At 40.1% G+C, this 18,335-nt stretch overlaps 1 protein-coding gene across 2 annotated transcripts in view; it reads left to right on the top strand.

The window, feature by feature from the left end:
• TMEM178A (transmembrane protein 178A) overlaps positions 1-18,335 on the top strand; it is a 58,954-nt gene that overhangs the window by 36,413 nt on the left and 4,206 nt on the right. The window contains exons 1-3 of one of the 2 annotated variants that reach the window (XM_023516677.1): positions 2,857-2,951; positions 7,282-7,395; positions 10,772-10,909. In XM_023516677.1, the coding sequence (XP_023372445.1) occupies positions 10,804-10,909 (106 nt within the window). In that variant the 5' untranslated portion in view covers positions 2,857-2,951; positions 7,282-7,395; positions 10,772-10,803. Of the gene's footprint in view, positions 1-2,856; positions 2,952-7,281; positions 7,396-10,771; positions 10,910-18,335 lie in introns of those variants that run through there. The other variant, XM_003795667.1, reaches the window with a different exon arrangement.

Genomic DNA, 18,335 nt, shown 5'->3' with positions numbered 1-18,335 from the left:
GCATCACACTTCTGTTTTCACCACCATCGATGTGAGTGTGTGTATATATACACAAACCTTTTTTTATTAAAAGGCCCTAATTTGTCTTTGGAAAGCCCTAATCAACGACAGGTCTTTTCCTGTATGATTTTTGTCAAGTTTCATTTTGTCAGTTTAATGTGCGTGCTGTAGGGAGCCAAGCCTTAATAATCAGCTTTCCTCTTCCAATCTGACTTTCTGCTATGACAGTGGAACAAGTGTTTGAGAACAGGAACATGAAACGGCTAATAGCAGGTCTCTGACATTGCTGCTGATCTCTTTGGTTCCCACTTTCTCTTCTAATTCTGCCTGAGGTCTCTAATCATCTTCCACGGGAGTGGAGCACCAGGACCATAGAACATTTTCTTATGAACTCAGTGAAGGAGCTCTAAGCTCACTGACAGACTCCCCATCTGTGGGATCCCAGAGTGTTGCTTGTTACCATCAGACCAGACCTGAACATTCTCCCTACCTCCTTTCTCTTCTCATTTCATAATTCCTGGCACTTTAAATTTAGCCTGAGAGCCTGATGGGGAAGGGAAAGGCAATTTGGTGATGTGTGCACTACTTACCTCATTCCTGGCACATGCAAACTCTCCTGGGGAAGCAGGAGAGCGCCGAGCCAGCTGCCTACCTCCTTCCTGTTACTCTCCCTGCCCACGGGGATCCTGCCCGTTACCAGCAAGGGGCAGAAAAGGACACGGGCCCTGAACATATTTGCAGTGATTTAAAAGGGGCCACGTATTTCCCTAGCACAAAAGGCCAGCTGCTTTGAGTCTGAGGGAACAATTTCTCCCAAATCCACATCCTATCTCCAGCCCGAGGTGCAGGTAGAATGAAGTCACTGAGTCAGCCACGTAGCCTAACCAATCTCCCTTGATTATTAGAAATCAGCTTTGCTTCCAAAAGAGCACATGTTGGCGTTAAATTGGAAAAATTGTTTTTCACTTCAAATTGACAATACATGTAATAACTACAGCTTTACTACCCACAGAATTCAGATGCATTTCTAAAAGTCTAAGGATCTCTACCTTTCCTGAGACAGTAGTGTACAGATTTTGAGTAAGAGCATGTACTCGTATGTAGAAGCTTGGTTACAACCTTGCACTGTGTCCTGTCCTCAGATAAGTAACTTAACCTCTCCAAGCTTCAGATTATTCTACTTGTTTAGTGGAGTTAATAATATCTTTTGTATCTGGTTTATAGGGTTGTTGATGCATTTTTTTCAAATGCTTTTTTTGAGTCTTTGAGATGATCAAGTGGTTTTGGTTCTTTGTTCTGTTGTTATGGTATATTGCATAAATTGATTTTCATATATTGAACAAATTTTGCATTCTGCTAATAAATCCCGCTTGATCTTGGTGTGTGACCCCCTTTTAAATGTCTTTGTTTTTATTACATACAGACTGTATTCAAATAAACTACCCACTTTGACAATAGTAGATTCTGGCTTTTCCATAAGTCTCCAGAAGAATATAAATTGGAGCTTCTGAAAGACAGTCCTTCCCTAGGAGGAGAGAAAGAGGGAGGGAGAGAAGGAGAAAGAGAGAGAGGGGGGAGGGGAAAAGAGAGAGAGAGAGACCCCTTCTGATTCCATGGGATTTGGCCAGCCTTTCTGAAGCTACACACCCTTCCTTGCTTTAAACCCTGGCTCCAGCTTTACTGGTCCAGCAGGAGGCTCTGCCTGGGGCGAGTGTAATGTAAACCAGTTACTCAACCTTCTTCTCACTCTTCTGCAAAGAATCCATGAAGGCTTGCCACTCTGCTGGCTAAAATGTTTATAGAGATTGATCTTACTATGAATCAGTTTTGGGGTACCTTGATAATAATGCTTCTCATCCTGGTATGTGGTCTTATAGCTCTCCCCCTTGTTTTCCACCATGCAGTGGACATAGTCAACAAGGTTCCAAAATAGGAAACGGGGCATTTCCTTTCTTTTCTGTGAAGCTGGCTTCTGCCTCCAGGTCATTTAACGTTTCAGGCTTCCCTACAAACGTACCTCTGCTCTGCATCCATCTCCATGACTTTCACCTTTTTCTTTCAGACAGGCAGTACCTTGGGCATCAGGCTGACCAGGGCAAGAGCAGCTCACACTTGGTGCCTCTCACTCTCAAAACCTTATGTAACCTGTATGTGATATAACCTTTTCAAATGTTGTTGAATTCAGTTTGCTAATATTTTGTTGAGGATTTTTGCATATACATGCATAAGGAATATTATATAATTTCCTTTTCTTGTGGCATCTTCATATCAGGGTAACACTGGCCTTATACAGTGAGTTAGAAAATGTTTCCTCCTCTTCTGTTTTCTCTTTTTTTTCTGGAAGAGCCTATGAAGGATTGTTAATTCGTCTTTAAACATTTGGTAAAAATTTACCAGTGAAGCCATCTGGTCCTGGACTTTTCTTTGTGGGAGGTTTTTTTACTAAGTTAATTAATAACTCAATCTCTGTACTTGTTATAGATGTATTCAGATTTTCTGTGTCTTCTTAAATCAGTCTTGGAGCTTGTATATTTCTAGGAATTTGCCATTTTATATGTATTATCCAATTTTTTGACATGTTTTTCTTTTTTTTTAATTTCTCTAAGATCATTAGTAATAGGCTCTGTTTCATTCCTGATTTTAGTAACTTGGATCTTCTGTCATTTTATCTTGGAAAGTCTAGTTAAAGATTTGCCAGTTTTATCAGTCTTGTCAAATAACCAATTTTTGATTTTACTTGTTTTTTTCCTATTCTCTATTTCATTTATTTCTACTCTAATTTTATAATTTTCTTCTCTCTCCTCTGAGTTTAGCGTGCTCTTTTAATTTTTCTCCTAGTTTCTTAGGGTGGAAAGTTAAGTTACCAATTTGAGATCTTTTTATTCAATGTAGGTATTTTCAGGTACAAATTTCCCTCTAAGCATTGCTTTAGCTGCATTGCATAAATTTTGGTATGTTGTGATTTTGTTTTCATTAATCTCAAAATGTTTTCTAATTTATTTTTGTGATTTATCCTTTGACTCATTGGTTATTTAGGAGTGTATTGCTTAATTTCCACAATTTTATAAATTTCTTCTCTGATTTCATTGTATGAGAAAACTTACTTTCATTGTATTACTTTCATTGACACTTTATTGACCTATGTTTGATTGACTATGGCCTATTCTGGAGAATATTCTATGGGCACTGAGAAGGATGTGTATTCTGCTGTTGTTGAGTGTAGTGTTCTTTAGATGTCTTGTGTTAAATTGGTTTATAATGTTCATGTTCTCTGTTTCCTTGTTGATCTTCTGTCCAGTTATTTTACCACTTTTGGAAGTTGGTATTGCTATCTCCAACTATTGAATTGAAGAAAGTTGGGTATTGATATCTTCAACTATTGAGTTGTCTCTTTCTCACTTTAATTCCCTCTGTTTTTGCTGTGTTTTGATATATTTGGGGGCTTTGTTGGTAGATGCATAGATGTTTATAACTGTTATATCTTCTTAATGGATAGACCTTTTTACTATTATAAAATATCTTTATCTCTGGTAACAATTTTTGTCTTAAAGTCTGTTTTATTATTTTTGAATCTAAATGTTCTCTTTTGAACATTATATAATTGGAAAATGTTATTTTACTTACAATGTCAATCTCAGTCTTTTTATTGGAGTGCTGTATACTCCAGTTTATAGTTAATATAATTCCTGACAAGGTGGTAGGATATATAGCTGCCATCTTGCTTTTTATTTCTTTTTCTTTTTAAGTAAATCATAGCTGTGTGCAACAGTGCAATCATGGGGTAGTGTGGTGTTTTGATGTACAATTTGAGATATTTTCATCAAACTGATTAACATAGCCTTCATGTCATTTTCTTAGTTGTTATGTCAAGACATCTATATTCTACTTTTAGAAAGATTCACTTGTACCCTTGTAAGATAAACCGTAGAGGTGATCCCTCCAGTCACCCTCCCTCCTGCTTTTTTTTCTATAAGTCATACGCCTTTTTGTTTATCTGTTCCTTCATTAATGTCTTTTTTGGTGTTAAATAGATGTTTTCTAATATAGCTTTTTAATTCTCTTTTTGTTTCATTTACTATATGAATTTTATTATTTTCTTAGTGATCATTCTGTGGATTACAACTGACAATTTAATTATTAACAGTCTAGTTCAGATTAATACCAACTGGATTTCAATAGTAGATAAAAACTTTGCTCCCTTATAGCGTATCCTCTTCCTCCTCCTTTGTACTGTTATTGTCATACAAATTACATCTTTATACATTGTATGTCCGTCAGCAGAGATTTGTAATTATTGCTTTATGTCTTTTATATGAGATAGGAGAAAAAAAGAATTACAAACACAAAAATACATTTATACCATCTTTTATGTTTACTGTGTTGTGACCTTTCCATGTATTCCTTAATTCCTCACGTGGACTTAGTTATTATTGCTTTGTTTCAGCCTGCAGGACTCCCTTTAGTATTTCTTATAGGGCAGGTCTGCTAGTGATGACACATTCTTTCAGTTTTTGTTTAACCAGAAATATCTTAATTTTTCCATTATTTATAAAGCATAACTTAGATACATATAAATTTTTTGGTTGACATCTTTTTCTTTCTGTGCTTTCAGTATGTCATCCCACTCCCTTCTGGCCTCCTTGTTTGTGATAAGAAATCAGCTGCTAATTTTTTAAAGATTTCTCTTATGTGATAAATTGCTTTTTCTTGCTGCTTTCAAGACGTTTGATTCTGATGTGTCTGGATGTGGGTATCTTTGAATTTATCCTATTTTTAGTCCCTTGAACTTCTTAGATATGCACATTTCTAAGATATGAGAAATTCTGAACAAGTATGCCTTCAAAAAATTTTTTTTATTCTTTCTCTTTTCTTTTCTGGAACTTTCATTATGCCAGTACTGGTATGACTGATGCTGCCTCACAGGTGACTGAAACTTTGCTCATTTCTTGTCACTTTTTTTCTTTATTTTTCTTAGACAAGATAATCTTAGTTGACCTATCTTCATTTCTATGCTTTTGTCTTACCTATTCAAAAGTTCTTTTGAGACTCTTTAGTGAATTTTTCTTTTCTGTGTTATACTTTTCAACTCCAGAATTCCTGTTTGGTTTTTCTTTTTTTAATCTTTCTTTTTTTTTTAATAGTTCAGTCACTTTACTGATATTCTGTATTTGGTGAGACATCACTCATACTTTCCTTTAGTTCTTTGGATATGATTTTCTTTTCTTTATTCGTATTTGAAACTGCTGATTTAAAGTTTTTGTCTGGCAGGTTCAGCATCTGGGATTCCACAGTGATAGTTTCTAGTGACTTTTTATTTTTCTTATTTCTTTGCTTGTCTTGTACTTTTTTGGGCAGGCATTTTAAATACAATAGTGTGGCAACTCTGAAATGAGATTCTTCTCCTTCTCCATAGTTTGTTGGTATTTTTGTTGTTGCTGTTTGTTTATTTGATGATGTTCCCGAACTAATTTTCTAAAATCTGTATTTTTTGCCATATGGGGCCCCTAAATCCCTGCTTGGTCAGCTTAATGGTAAACTAATGATTTCACAGAAATGTCCTTTACCTCTTGGAACCAGTAAGTGTTCCAATCTTTGCCAGTAGGCTCTGTGTGTGTGTTGGAACATGCTTCACTTCTGTTGTAGCCTCTACCTTCTTACACAGAGTTTCAAGGTCAGTCTGAGGATGCATATCAAATGGAAAGATAGTTTCAAAAAAATACAAACGTAAGCTATTTACATTGTATTATTACATGTAGCTCCTTTATCTGTCAATGTTCTCATTCCAGATTGTTTGGCCTTTGCAAAAACAGCCATTTTCTGATTTATGAACAGCCTAATTTATATGTAAGCAGCTAACTTATATACCTTAGACTTCACAATCACTGCCATGGGGAAAAAAACGAGGAGAAAAATAAGTTTGAGGGTTGAAAGAATTTGTGGTTTTACTTTTTAAAAACCTTCCAAAAATTGGAGACAGTTTGGTTAGTATTTCTCAAAATGAGATTCCAAGACTATCTGCATCAGAATTACTTGGGATGTTTGTTAAAATTCAGGTTCTTGGTTCTATCTCCAAATTTTGGATTCAGAATATCTCATGTAGGGTCCCAGAGGTCACATTTTTAGCAAGTCTCTGCCAGGTGATTGTTGTGTACACTAATATTTGAGAAACTCTTTCGGGAAGATGATCCTGTGTGTATATTCACAGGAGGGACTCACTGACTTATGATGCAAATTATGCTCAAATATCTTCTCCATTCACTTTCTGATTTTTTAAAAAAATTCACTTTTACATTTACTCAGATTCTACTAATTAGAAATTTATTTTCATCTATGAGGATTTTTTTTGAACAGCTGCTGTGGTTAAAGGACTAACCTTTACTTAGCACTTTTTTAAAAATTGTTTTAATTAGGTTATATTTATCCAAACAATTGGCCAAGATGATTTATACTGACAGAAGACAGTTTTGTAGGTTTTTTAATTTTACGAGAGGGTAGATACTTTTCATCAGGTTCAGAAGTATCTAGGAGAAGAGAAGAATAGGTCTGTGTTAATTTACACAATAAAAGCATGGGTTGGGGGTGTGTGAGGAGCAGAATGTATTAGATAAACCAGTGAGTACACTTGCTCATATCAAAATAATGTGCTTAGACCCGCAATACAACCAGAGAAGCAGAGGAAATTTTCTTCCTTTCTCCTTTCAATATTACCCTTTTTTCTCAAGATCCACAATTCAGATCAATAAAATCATGTTAATGAATGACATTATTATGTTCTAGGGTTAAATAGGCTTTTGTGGGTTGTCTAGAAACATAATCACCACCTACATCACTTGGAAGGTTCTGTTTATGGAAAAAAATGTCTTCTAGTTTCCAAATAACACACTTCTTAATGAACCTTTTGATGCTACCCATTTGAAAATTTGAGACTGGATCAAATTCAGATGTGTAATTTATTTGCATTAATTCAAAATTCTCTGAACCATCTGTATACTTTTAGGGTATTTCTCTTTAAGGAGTTTTGTGTTTAGGTAAAACAAACTCAGTTTGTTTTAGGGGAGTACAGATCTTTATAAAATTTAATGTATTCATAAATTAACATGATTTTAAAAATGATTTCACATTGTAGGATTTTCCTACTCTGATCTGTTAATGAAAGTAATCAAGAGAGTCCTATCCTCTCTACCATTCAATCCAGTGTAGGACACATTATTCTGCCTTAGGTCTCCAGAATTCTATTACCAATGAGCAGACTCATAAATCTCATTTCTTATTTCCTTCAAGGTATCGCGCAGCGATGCACAGCTATCAAGTACCACTTCTCTCAGCCAATCCGCTTACGAAACATTCCTTTCAATTTAACCAAGACGATACAGCAAGATGAATGGCATCTGCTTCGTAAGTATTTCTGGGAAAGATTCAGAGAAGAAATGGTATCTTCCTGAACAAAAAGTATTCCCACCACCCTTCTCAGATTTGGACCAAAAGATGTTGTCCTTATCCTCTGTGATCCTCTGGCTTCGTCAGAGACTCAGAAGATCATTCACTGTGCTGTGGACATAGCTAGATTGCCAATAAAATGAGTGAAAGCCAGGTGTGAGTCTGTGTGAGGTAGATGTGCCCTGGTGACATCTGTACACAGCAGCGTATGGAATCTTTGATTTGTTGGGTACAAGGACTTGCTCTCCCCCTTCTCTTAGTAAACCAGGAGATTACCCCTTAGGTGCTGCATTTGGTTTTGTTTATTTTGACTGTTTACCTCAGACCTTAGTATTTTTGCTAAAATATCTTTATGAGTGCATGTCATAATTTTCTCAGAGGGTGTCTACATCTCATTGGAAGAAACTACTCTTTTTCTCTGTCAGGAAAATGTGAAACTCTCCAAAGGAGCATGCAGTATGAATCCAAAGAGGACCAATATTTACCTGAAAACTGTTGGTTCAAGCTGTCTGGTGACAGTTCACAAAAGCAAAAAACTACAGTGAATTCTTTCGGAGTTTACCATCATTAGAGGTTGACATTCTTATTTGCTAATGGAATAAGCAGCAAGGACTTCAGGATCTTGTTCAGTGACCAAAGTCACTGCAGAAAACTAACCAGAGCCTCATTCTCTAAGCAAATTCCTCTGCATATTAAAAGGCTCTGTTTTGAATCTCAAACACATAAATGGAAGCTGTTATGATATTGCCACAGCAGTGGTCTAATATTATAAATGCATATGATTGGCAACTTTAGGACTTGGACAGCAATTGGATAACATGTGGTTTATTTCTTAATAGTATGACTTCCTGAAAGTTCTTTCTTGCTGACCGTTATTTCTTGGTAGATCCAAATTAGAGTCTTAGCTAAGTGTCCTTATGTCTTAATTATTATTATTATTTTTTGAGACAGAGTCTCACTCTGTTATCATGGGTAAAGTGCTGTGGCATCATAGCTCACAGAAACCTCAAACTCTTGGGATCAAGAGATCTTCCTGCCTCAGCCTCCTGAGTAGCTAGGACTACAGGTGCCCACAACAATGCCCAGCTAATTTTTCTATTTTTAGTAGAGACAGGGATCTCACTCTTACTCAGGTTGGTTTTGAATTCCTGAGCTCAAGCAGTCCACCCACCATGGTCTCCCAGAGTACTAGGATTACAGACGTGAGCCCCTGCTCCCAGCCCTTATGTCTTAATTCTTTATGAGCATGTTTGCAGTTCTTTGCCTTAGTCATCTGCTCAGAGTTACCACCTAGTTACTGCAGTTTGGTCAGGTGAGAAAAGATCATCATAGGATCCTGAAAAAGAAGCTTAGCTTTTTACTCTACGAGTTTGTACCCTGTTATTGCCAAGCAAGGCAATATTTGAGGACTCTCCTCTTAATCCTTTTTTGGGACTCTCATGGAAAGTTTTTTTAGCAGTTTCATGCATGGCTCTTTCTAAGAAAGTGACACTTGGTGATCTGTACATTTACTGGATAAGCTTAACATATATGGTACTAGTATACATCCTGTCTGAACCTTGTATATTTTTGTAGTCATAGAAAACAGACTGTCACTCAAACCTCAAGGAAGGTGGTCATTGAGAGGTTGTTAAGATAATAGTGGCTGAACTATTATTATATTTCCCCTGGCTCAGATGTGTATGTCTCCAAACTATTTATACCCTTAACTTTAAACTCAGCGTTTTAAAATTATTGCTACCTCTCCCCCTTTGCTTTGAGCTGTTTAAACTTACTTTTCTAGGTGAAATGCTGTTTAAATTGGGATGCTCTGAGCTGGAAATGAGAAATCCTCTTTTAGGAAAGGTGGTGGTCTGGGTGTGGCTCAGATGCTAACAGCAAGATCAGAAGCTACCGTAATCCACTCTCCACGCAGCATCCCCGAGGTGCCCAGGGGCCACACAAACATACACCGAGGTGGCAGCTGCCTGGTACTTCCACCGTAGCAGAGCAGCCCACACTCTAAATAGTGCAGTGTGTACCTTGCTTGGCTCCACATGTACATGGGTGTGTGTGATCCACATGCATTTGCCCAAACGTGTTTCCTGGCATCAGGGGAAGCATATGTGTCTGGGATCTGTTATTTTTAAGAAAGGATCAAAGAAATTTAGCTAACAATAATTTTTTGAGACAGGGTTTTGCTGTGTTGCCCAGGCTAGAGTGCAGTGGCATCATCAGAGCTCACTGTAACCTCAAACTCCTGAGCTCAGGTGATACACCTGCCTCAGCTTCCCAAGCTGGCACTCCAAGTACGTACCACACCTGGCTAACTGTTTTATTTTTGTAGAGGTGGGGTCTTGCTATATGGCCTAGGGTGATCTTGAACTCTTGGCCTCAAGCAATTTTCTTGCCTTGGCTTCCCAAAGTGCTGAGCCACCATGCCCAGCCTTAGTTATCAACTTTTAAAGTTAGATTTGGTACAAAAATAAATAAATACATAAATAAAAGGAAGGAAGGAAATAGAAAGAAAGCATAAAATATCCAGAAGGTAGGCAATAAAAGTGCTGCGTTAGCACATGGAAGCCAAGTGTGTACGGTACATATAGTCCTTCCAACTCTTGGTTTTGCCAAGGAGGGGGGTAAAGAGCTAGATTCCTGTCTCAGTGATCATGATTGTGTTTTTGCAATCGATGAAACTTGACAGTTGGGCATATAGCGGATACTTGTGCCATGAGAGCAGTCCCTCCTTAACCTGGTCAGTGGGTGCTTGGGCTGTGGGACCTGTGCTTTAGCGAGAGGGCATTGATATCTTAGAGGAGAGGAGTTTGTGAGCAAATGTCTCATGTATGTACTTTGGGCCACTAGTTCAGTCACCACAGTTGCCTTCACGTCCTCAAATCCTTTTTGAAAACAGGCAGGAGTAGATGTAAATGAAAAAAATAATATAATTGGCACCCAGGGTGCTTTTGATAAAGCCTCTTTCACTGTAGCTCACTTTTTAGGCTCTTTCCCAAAGCCAGTTTAATATAGCCACTGTGGTGGCTGTCACCTACATTTTCATTGCTCTTAAGGCTAAAAAAGTTGTTTCTCAAGCCCTCCTCATTCTCAGTTTACCAAGAAACTTGCCATCTATTGCTCAGGGTGACCCTGGGGTCCCTGTAGTCTGTTCCCCACTTGGCATGGCCTTCTTTGCCTCTGACCCCTCCCTGCTCACATCCCCCTTATGAAATACCTGGGAAAGGAATTTCAGCTTATCAAGTTTCATAATATGTTCAAAGCTCTTCATTCTCTAATTTTCAATAACTCTCCTGCGTCTTCTTCTGATTTGGGATGTTGGTTTCTGTTTTGAGATTAGATTTAAGAAGGATCACTGCCGGCTTCCTGGGCATGGCCGTGGCCGTCCTTCTGTGTGGCTGCATTGTGGCCACCGTCAGTTTCTTCTGGGAGGAAAGCCTGACCCAGCACGTCGCGGGGCTCCTGTTCCTCATGACAGGTACGCTGAGCTCCCCGTCTGCGAACCCAGCTCCTCAGTGCGTAGCTTCACTTTATCTCCCTGTTAATTTTGTTTTTATGTGAGAAAAGCAACCAGAAGGTCATTTGTTCTCGGGAAATACAGGATTTAAGGAAAAGGACAGCGTTATAAATGCAGCCCGATGTCCCCCTGGGGTTTGTTTGCAGGCTGGATGGAAGTGTCTTGGGTTTAATCTCCATAGGAGACAGGTCTGTTTTTTCTGTCTTACTCTTTTCTGCCATGCCCCACTTCTGGCCTGGACGCTTGGCAGACTCAGGCCATTTGCTTATCAGGAGCCCTGAAGGAGAGAGAGGGTGAGGAGACCAGCACTACCCATCTCCCCGGCTGAAAGTGAACTCTGCCTTCGTGATGGTGTCTTTGGTGTCATTTTCACATACAAAACACTCATTTATTTCACTCTGCAGATATTTTGTGAAGACTTACCATGTTCCATGCACGGCTGCAGGTACTAGAGACACACAGTGGATAAGGCAGGCAAAATCTTTGTCCATTTTTCTTGTGTGCAGACATAAACAGTGATTTATGACAGTGATCAAAACTGTGAAGAAACTAAACAGGGTGACATAGAGACGCAGGAAAGGCCTTGCTGAGGCAGTGACTTCCGAGCTATGCTGTTTCATGAAAAGCAGCCAGCGGGGAGCCACCCATGCCAAACCCTAGGGCAGGGTCCATACCTTTGAAAGCAGTGGTTCTCGACCTTCCTAATGCCGCGGCCCTTTAATACAGTTCCTGTGGGTCACAACCCACAGGTTGAGAATCAGGTTGTGGCTGATTTAGAGCCACAGAAAGGAGACCAGGGGAGTGAAAGAAAGGACGGCTTTATCTAAGGGGGGAGAAGCAGGCATGGCTAATTCTTGGGGCTCTCTTGGTCATGGTCGAAACCTTAGACTTGAAGCAGAGGATGTCAGAAGCCTCAAGAAGGTTTTAAGCAGATGAGTGACTTGATCTTGAAGAAAGAGATTGCAGGGGAAGTGGGCTCATCGAGACATGGTTAGGACTTTTTGGGTTAGCAGGTGAAGGCTATTTTTGTCTAAAAAGAAGTCAGGAACTGAGTCAATGGGTGATGTTCACTGCAGGTGGTCCTTGGAAGAAATCTTTCCTTCCTTCTTCCCCTTCTCACACACACACACACACACACATATCATTGTATTAATGGCTAGTAAAAGCCAAATGAACAGTTTCACAAGGCATATCCAGCATCAGAACTAATACTACCCTAGATAGAGAGCCATTTTTAATAAGCTCATTTCCACTTGCCTGGAGTTCTGTCACCCAAGGGCCCATGGGTGGACCCTCCAGACTTCTCACTGCACTGGGTCACTTAGTCATGTCTGTGCTAGCTGGATCAGGAGGTGGCAACATCCTTCGAGGGCTGGGCTATTTTCTATCTGGCTGTCTCTCAGGACTGGCAGGTAGGGGATGCTTTACTGGCTGGCGTGATCATCCGCTCTGTGGGCTTAAGGGACCCACCTCATAGGCAGGGGCCCCTTTCCCACTCTGAGAACTGGCCCTGAAACAGGCAGCAATGTGGAATATGGGCCCTCATCCCAGACATCCTGACAGATATCCAGATGGCACGTGGATCCTGCATAGCTCTAAGCAGAGAAGCAATTTAGGTTTTCTAGACTTTGGTAAATACGCAGTGGCTACCAGGAGTGTAGCTCATGGAGGCTGAAAGTTGAGTTTCTGAGGTTTGGGATGAAGATTTAGACTTCACATCAGCCCCTGGATTTCTTCTAAGGGATGTGTTATAGAGTGAACAGGCCAGGGCAGCAGAGACTTGGAGAGGACTGTGCTGCCCAGAAAATTCCTTTAAGCCTGTTTTGGGGCTAATGGTCATTAAAAACCGTCCCCATTTTCTTCCCTGCTTGCATTAGTTAAGCCCCCATTTCCCTGACCCTCGTCCCCATATACATCAAAGAAGTGCAGACTGGGAAAGGCGTCATCTCACCCGCCCTTCTCAGGAAGACGAAAGAAGCTGTGCACTGCACAAAAGCCTCAGTAGGAATAGTTCTTGAAGGACACTTTTAATATAGGTAGTGCATGAATAATTTAGGATACTCTCAGCATCTAAAACAATAGTTAGTGTTAAAATAAATCACAAGAGCATGAAAGTCCAGTGAGTGCTCCTCGGGGGCCCAGGGTCTGGTCTGGTTTTCAATGAAAGTAAGGTGGAAGTTCAGCGCTGCGTGGGCACAGAGGACAGCCAGGGTCTTCCTGGGCAGTTTTACCTCTCCTCTTCTCAGCCCTTATTTCTGATCCCTCAGTGAACTGTGCCTCTGGGACCGACTGGCTCAGGGGTCCTCAGGATTGATCATCGAAAGCCTTTATATAATTATTAAAAAACAAACAAACAAAACAAAACAAACAAACAAACAAGCAAAACAATAGCCATAACAACCCAAAGCCACAACAAACCCACAACCACTACATTAAAGAAAAAAAGACAAAAGAAAATCCCCGAACTTACGAACTGGACGTTTGATGACCAGTCCTGAAGGACAGACAGACGCAACCTGTCCTGTTTATGTTGGATCATTCTGGTTGCCCAAACAGCAAGTACTGGGATAAAAGGGAAATCTACATACAGATTGCAACACCTGAAAATAAAATGACCTTTTCTGAGATATCTCCCTCAGTCTGGACCAACTCTTGCCATGTATTTGCCTCAACAAGAAAAATTAAAGAAAGAAGAGAAAAAGGAAAAAATATGTTTGGGATTGCTGATCACGTGGGAACTATTTAATCTTCGGTGCTTCCACTTAAAGTTATATCATTGACATTCTCTATGTTGGTGGGCATTTGGGTTGTGTCTACATTTTGGTGATTATAAATTGAGCTGCGACAAACAAAATTGATTAGTAAGCTGTGGTATGCGTATACCATGGAACACTATTGAGCCATTAAAAAAGATGGAAACTTTACATCTTTTGTATTAACCCGGATTGAGGTGGAACGCATTATTCTTAATAAGAGTACCACAAGAATGGTGGAGCAAGAATCCATCGTACTCACTCCTAATATGAAGGCAGTAGATGAGCTAATACAAGGTGGGGGTAGGGGGTTGTGGGAGCTGGCAGTGGGGGTAGCAGTTGGAGGGGTCTTGGTCACGGTGTATGGCACACCTCTTGGGGGCGGGACACAATTATAAGAGGGAATTTGCCTAACAAGTGTAATCAATATAACCTAATTCTTTGTACCCTCAATGAATCCCAAGCAATAAAAAAAATAAAAATAAAAACAAAACCAAAAAAAAATTGCCCGTGTTGTTACATTATTCTTGTGCTCACTGCTTTCAAATAGGTGCATGTTCTTCCATGGAATGCTGTTCTGGGTTCATCTGTTCTCTTGCTATGAGATTTAGGAAGGTCTGTTTTATTTTTGTTCTTACAAATAATGCTTTGAAATTTCCTTTGTAAACACACAAGATAACCTGCAAGATCCCCTGCATGAGACAAATCCTCTGTAGAACACTGACAGGCAGTAGCAGGAAATGAGAGCAAAGAAGGGTTAAAAGAATTGATTTTAATTAAGCAGAATGTCGTTAGCAGCTCAAGGCAGCATCCTTCCCGCAGATTTGGATGCTAAACTTAGCCTGCTCTAATGCGCTGCCATCTTCCTTCTCTGCTGAAACCCTCCTAGCCATACCTTCAGTGAAAACCATCAGTGATGTGACAGTTTGTTAAAATGGAAACTTTGGAACAGTCTTTCTCCTCCTGCCTATTGCATAGAGACAGGTCTTAAGACTCCATGTGTGTCAGTGCACATCTGGGAGCCAGGTTTCACCCCCTTTCCTCTTCCCTGGAGCCAAGCAAGGGGTCCTGAGGGCCGGGGGCAGGCTGCAGGTCCCCCAGGGGCCTCCCATTTAGTCTGTTGATGTCCTGTCCTCTGAGGTGACACACACAGGCACAAAGGCACACACAGAGCATTGAGGGAATAAGACTCTCCTCTTCCAGTTGTCAGCTTCTGCCCCTTACTCAACTCTGCTGTTCTCAGTGCACTGTGAATGAATGTTTCCACCAATGTTAAGTGATGCGTTCTATCAGATTGCTAGAGCGATATAATTGTGATTCCTATAATTTAAATAATTAATATGATATAAACATTTTAAAGGGTTAATTTAGTCAACGCAAACATCCTTAAATACAATTTTTAGGTTTCAGTTGTAGGATTTCTTTTATATTTTAGTACACCAGGATTCTCAAAAATTGGATAAAGTTTGGGCCTCTCTTGGTGGATTCTCACTGCCTCCTGGATTCCTTCTCCTTCACAGGCTGTGCCCTGAGCTGCTATTTCTATTTTGGAAGGTCACATACAGCACTTAACACTCCTGTCTTGACAGCCAAGAAGGAGGAAACAGAGCCCAGGCAGCCCCATCAAAGCTTCAGGGATGGTTAACCCCCATCCTGGGTTATTCATTCCTTTATTGCAATGTAGCCAAATAAAAAAAGACTCCACTATGGTAGGTGTATTGAATTATCTATGCTACCCGCTGACTGTGACCTAACAACACAGGTCTATAGTAACCTCAACTAAAACCCTTGGGGCCAGATCTATTTTGGAATTCAGGATTTAAAACATTTTAATCTGGAAAAGTAAAACGGTGCATATATCCTACATTATTTAACACCCTCAGCAAGGCGTGGGGTAGCATCTTGAAATCAAATACATTAACATTTTTGCAGTTAAATGTATGAATATTCACACTAAGCAGTATCAGTAAAGACTATAATCGCCTATGTCAGATCAGGCTAGACTTTGTCACTAAATGAGATCATTGCCATCTTTCAGAAAAAGATTAGGTATTTTTTTGGACTTAGGAATTGCACATTGTAGATCTATTTGTGTGTATGTTCGAGGTTTTCTCTGTCTCTATTTGTCCTGCCACTCCTCTGAAGACAGCATAGGCATGGATTTTTGAGTAATATGTGTGAAAAGTGGTGTGAGGCATCTTTGATGGGAGAGCAGAGAGAGAAGAATGATGGGCAGGTCATCTTTTGAAGGAGTGGGGAAAAAAATCAATGCTTATGCCTTTGGGTGATGTAGTCATGTTATTTATCAAGCAGGCTAACTAGGGTGAAGCAGCTTCTTACTCCTTTCAGCCTTTTAAGTATATCAAAAAAAGAGTGGTCAAAAGAATGGGCCCAGTTACCTTAATTACATCTCAGCCTCTGGCCACCGGATGTGGGGTGGTGGCATAAATTTGCTTCTGTCCTGATCCAGAAATATCCCTTCCAGCCCTGTAATTCTATGCTATCATGGTATCTCCTAATTAAGAATATTGGCAGAAAACCTTTTAATATTTTATAAAGAAAAGTAGTTATATACAGGGCTTTTCAGGGAGCCAGTAATTATTCACTCATTTAAAGATGCTACCAGCAGTAGCCAGGACCAAGCTTGGAACTTGGGAACCTCTGTGTCTTCTGGGGCCACCAGCTGGGCTGGAGACTATCAGGAGAGAAGCAGAAGGGACTGGAAACCCTCAGAGAAGGATCCCAGGAAGCACCATTAGATTTCGAATGCAGGGATGGTGTTGTTAATCTTTTTATACTCCATTAATATACCTTGAATTAATTAGATTGCGACTGATGAAAATGTAGCATTATCTGAAATAACTTGCTAGGCTTGTAGGTAAGTAGTAAGCTCCAGTGGGGTCCTTTGGGATGAGCTGGCTCTTAAGGTGGAAGAACTCGGTGGATCGTAGGACTCAGCTTTAGTCAGCAGGTCTTCTTGACTCCATGTGCTCAGCTCTGTTAGACTCTGTGCAGAGTAACAGGAAGTCAACGGGGTCCTTGCAGCCTTTCCCTGAGACAGAATGGACAGTGGAGTGGAAACAACACATCAGCTTCCTGATGACAGTAATGTCCAACTGATTGTGTCTGTGACCCATAAGAACTCATGAAACTGCCCCTAATACACTCAGACCTAGGTCTGGGACATACTTAGTGAATAATTGTTGAATAATTTAACTGATTAAATAACACTTAAAATAGTACCGTCATGCTAAGACCGATAAAAAGAGAATTTCGTTGCAAGCCCTGTTTCTTATCCTCCCCACCCCCGAATTGATGATATCATAAGTGACAAGCTGCACTCCACAGAAGAAAGAGTAAGGTTTGAGGCTATGGACAAGTCCCCCTAAGCCCAGGTTTCTCAAACACAGAACAAGGATAAAGCAATCTATTGTAGTCACCTAACGGGATATTGGGAAGATGTAAAGAAAGAAATGTATGTCAAAGAACTGTAAAAACTACAGAATAATAATGGTGATAGCCAAAATTTAGGGTGATTACTGCATACCTGGGATTTCCCCATATATTATCTCACTTAACACAACAATCATATAATATAAGAATTATCCAAAAAAGAGATAGAAATACACTTTTTTATGACACCACACACACACACACACACGATGCTATGGAGTGAGTTGTATCTCCATCTAGATTCATTTCTTGAAGTCTTAACCCCCTCTATTACTTCAGAATGTGACCATATTTGGAAGTAGGATCTTCAAAAAGGAAATTAAATTAAAATGAAGTGATTATGGAGGGCCTGAACCTAACATGACAAGCGTCCTCATAACAAGAGGAAATGTGGACGCAGTTATAGAAGAAAGATCGCATGAAGATACAGGGAGAAGATGGGCATCTATCTGGACATGTATAAGCCAAGGAGAGGGACCTCAGAAGACACAAGCCTGCTGACACTTTGATCTCAGATTATAGCCCCCAGAATTGTGAGAAAATAACTTTCTGTGGTTGCAGCCACCCAGTCTGTGATGCTTTGTTTTGGCAGCCCTAGCAAACTCATACACAGTACGATGTGCCTGCAGAACCTAAAATAGAATGCCACAGTCTTACAACTGACCCCACACGATTGATCCAGCTACAGTTGAGCATGCTTCATCATTCAAGCAACACCTTTTCCTGATGTATTCCAATTTAGAAGGATGTTTCTCTTTTTCAAATTTCTTGAATAGGTTAGGCTTCTTTCACAAAAGCTAGTTGGAAAAGTTAGGGAAGATGCTTTGTCTCCTGTCAGTACATTTCATCACAGTTTGTGATGGTTACAGAGTCATCACACACACTCCTGCCCATCCCACAGACACCAGCTGGGCATGGGAGCTGTCCATTTGTGAACTTTCTTAGTGATATGGGAGTCTGCAAAGGCGGGGCTCTTAGATATGCTCTTCTTGTTCTTTCCTCTTACTAAGAACAACTTTAAGAGCACCTTGGAATGGGAAAAGATGTTTCAGAAGGACAGACTGGGGGGGCATTTGTGGGAAGGGGGAAGAGCAGAGAGGGGATGTCTTTGGGGGCCAACAGGCCTGCTCTCCGCTACTCCCAGGTGAGTGAATAAAGGCAAGAGGAAGTGGCTCGGTGCC

Source organism: Otolemur garnettii, unplaced genomic scaffold, assembly GCF_000181295.1.
Source record: "Otolemur garnettii isolate 467f Iridium unplaced genomic scaffold, OtoGar3 scaffold00095, whole genome shotgun sequence".
In the NCBI taxonomy this organism is placed as follows: Eukaryota; Metazoa; Chordata; class Mammalia; order Primates; family Galagidae; genus Otolemur; species Otolemur garnettii.
Note: the sequence above shows the minus strand (reverse complement) of the source record. Positions and strands in the feature narration are given on the sequence as shown.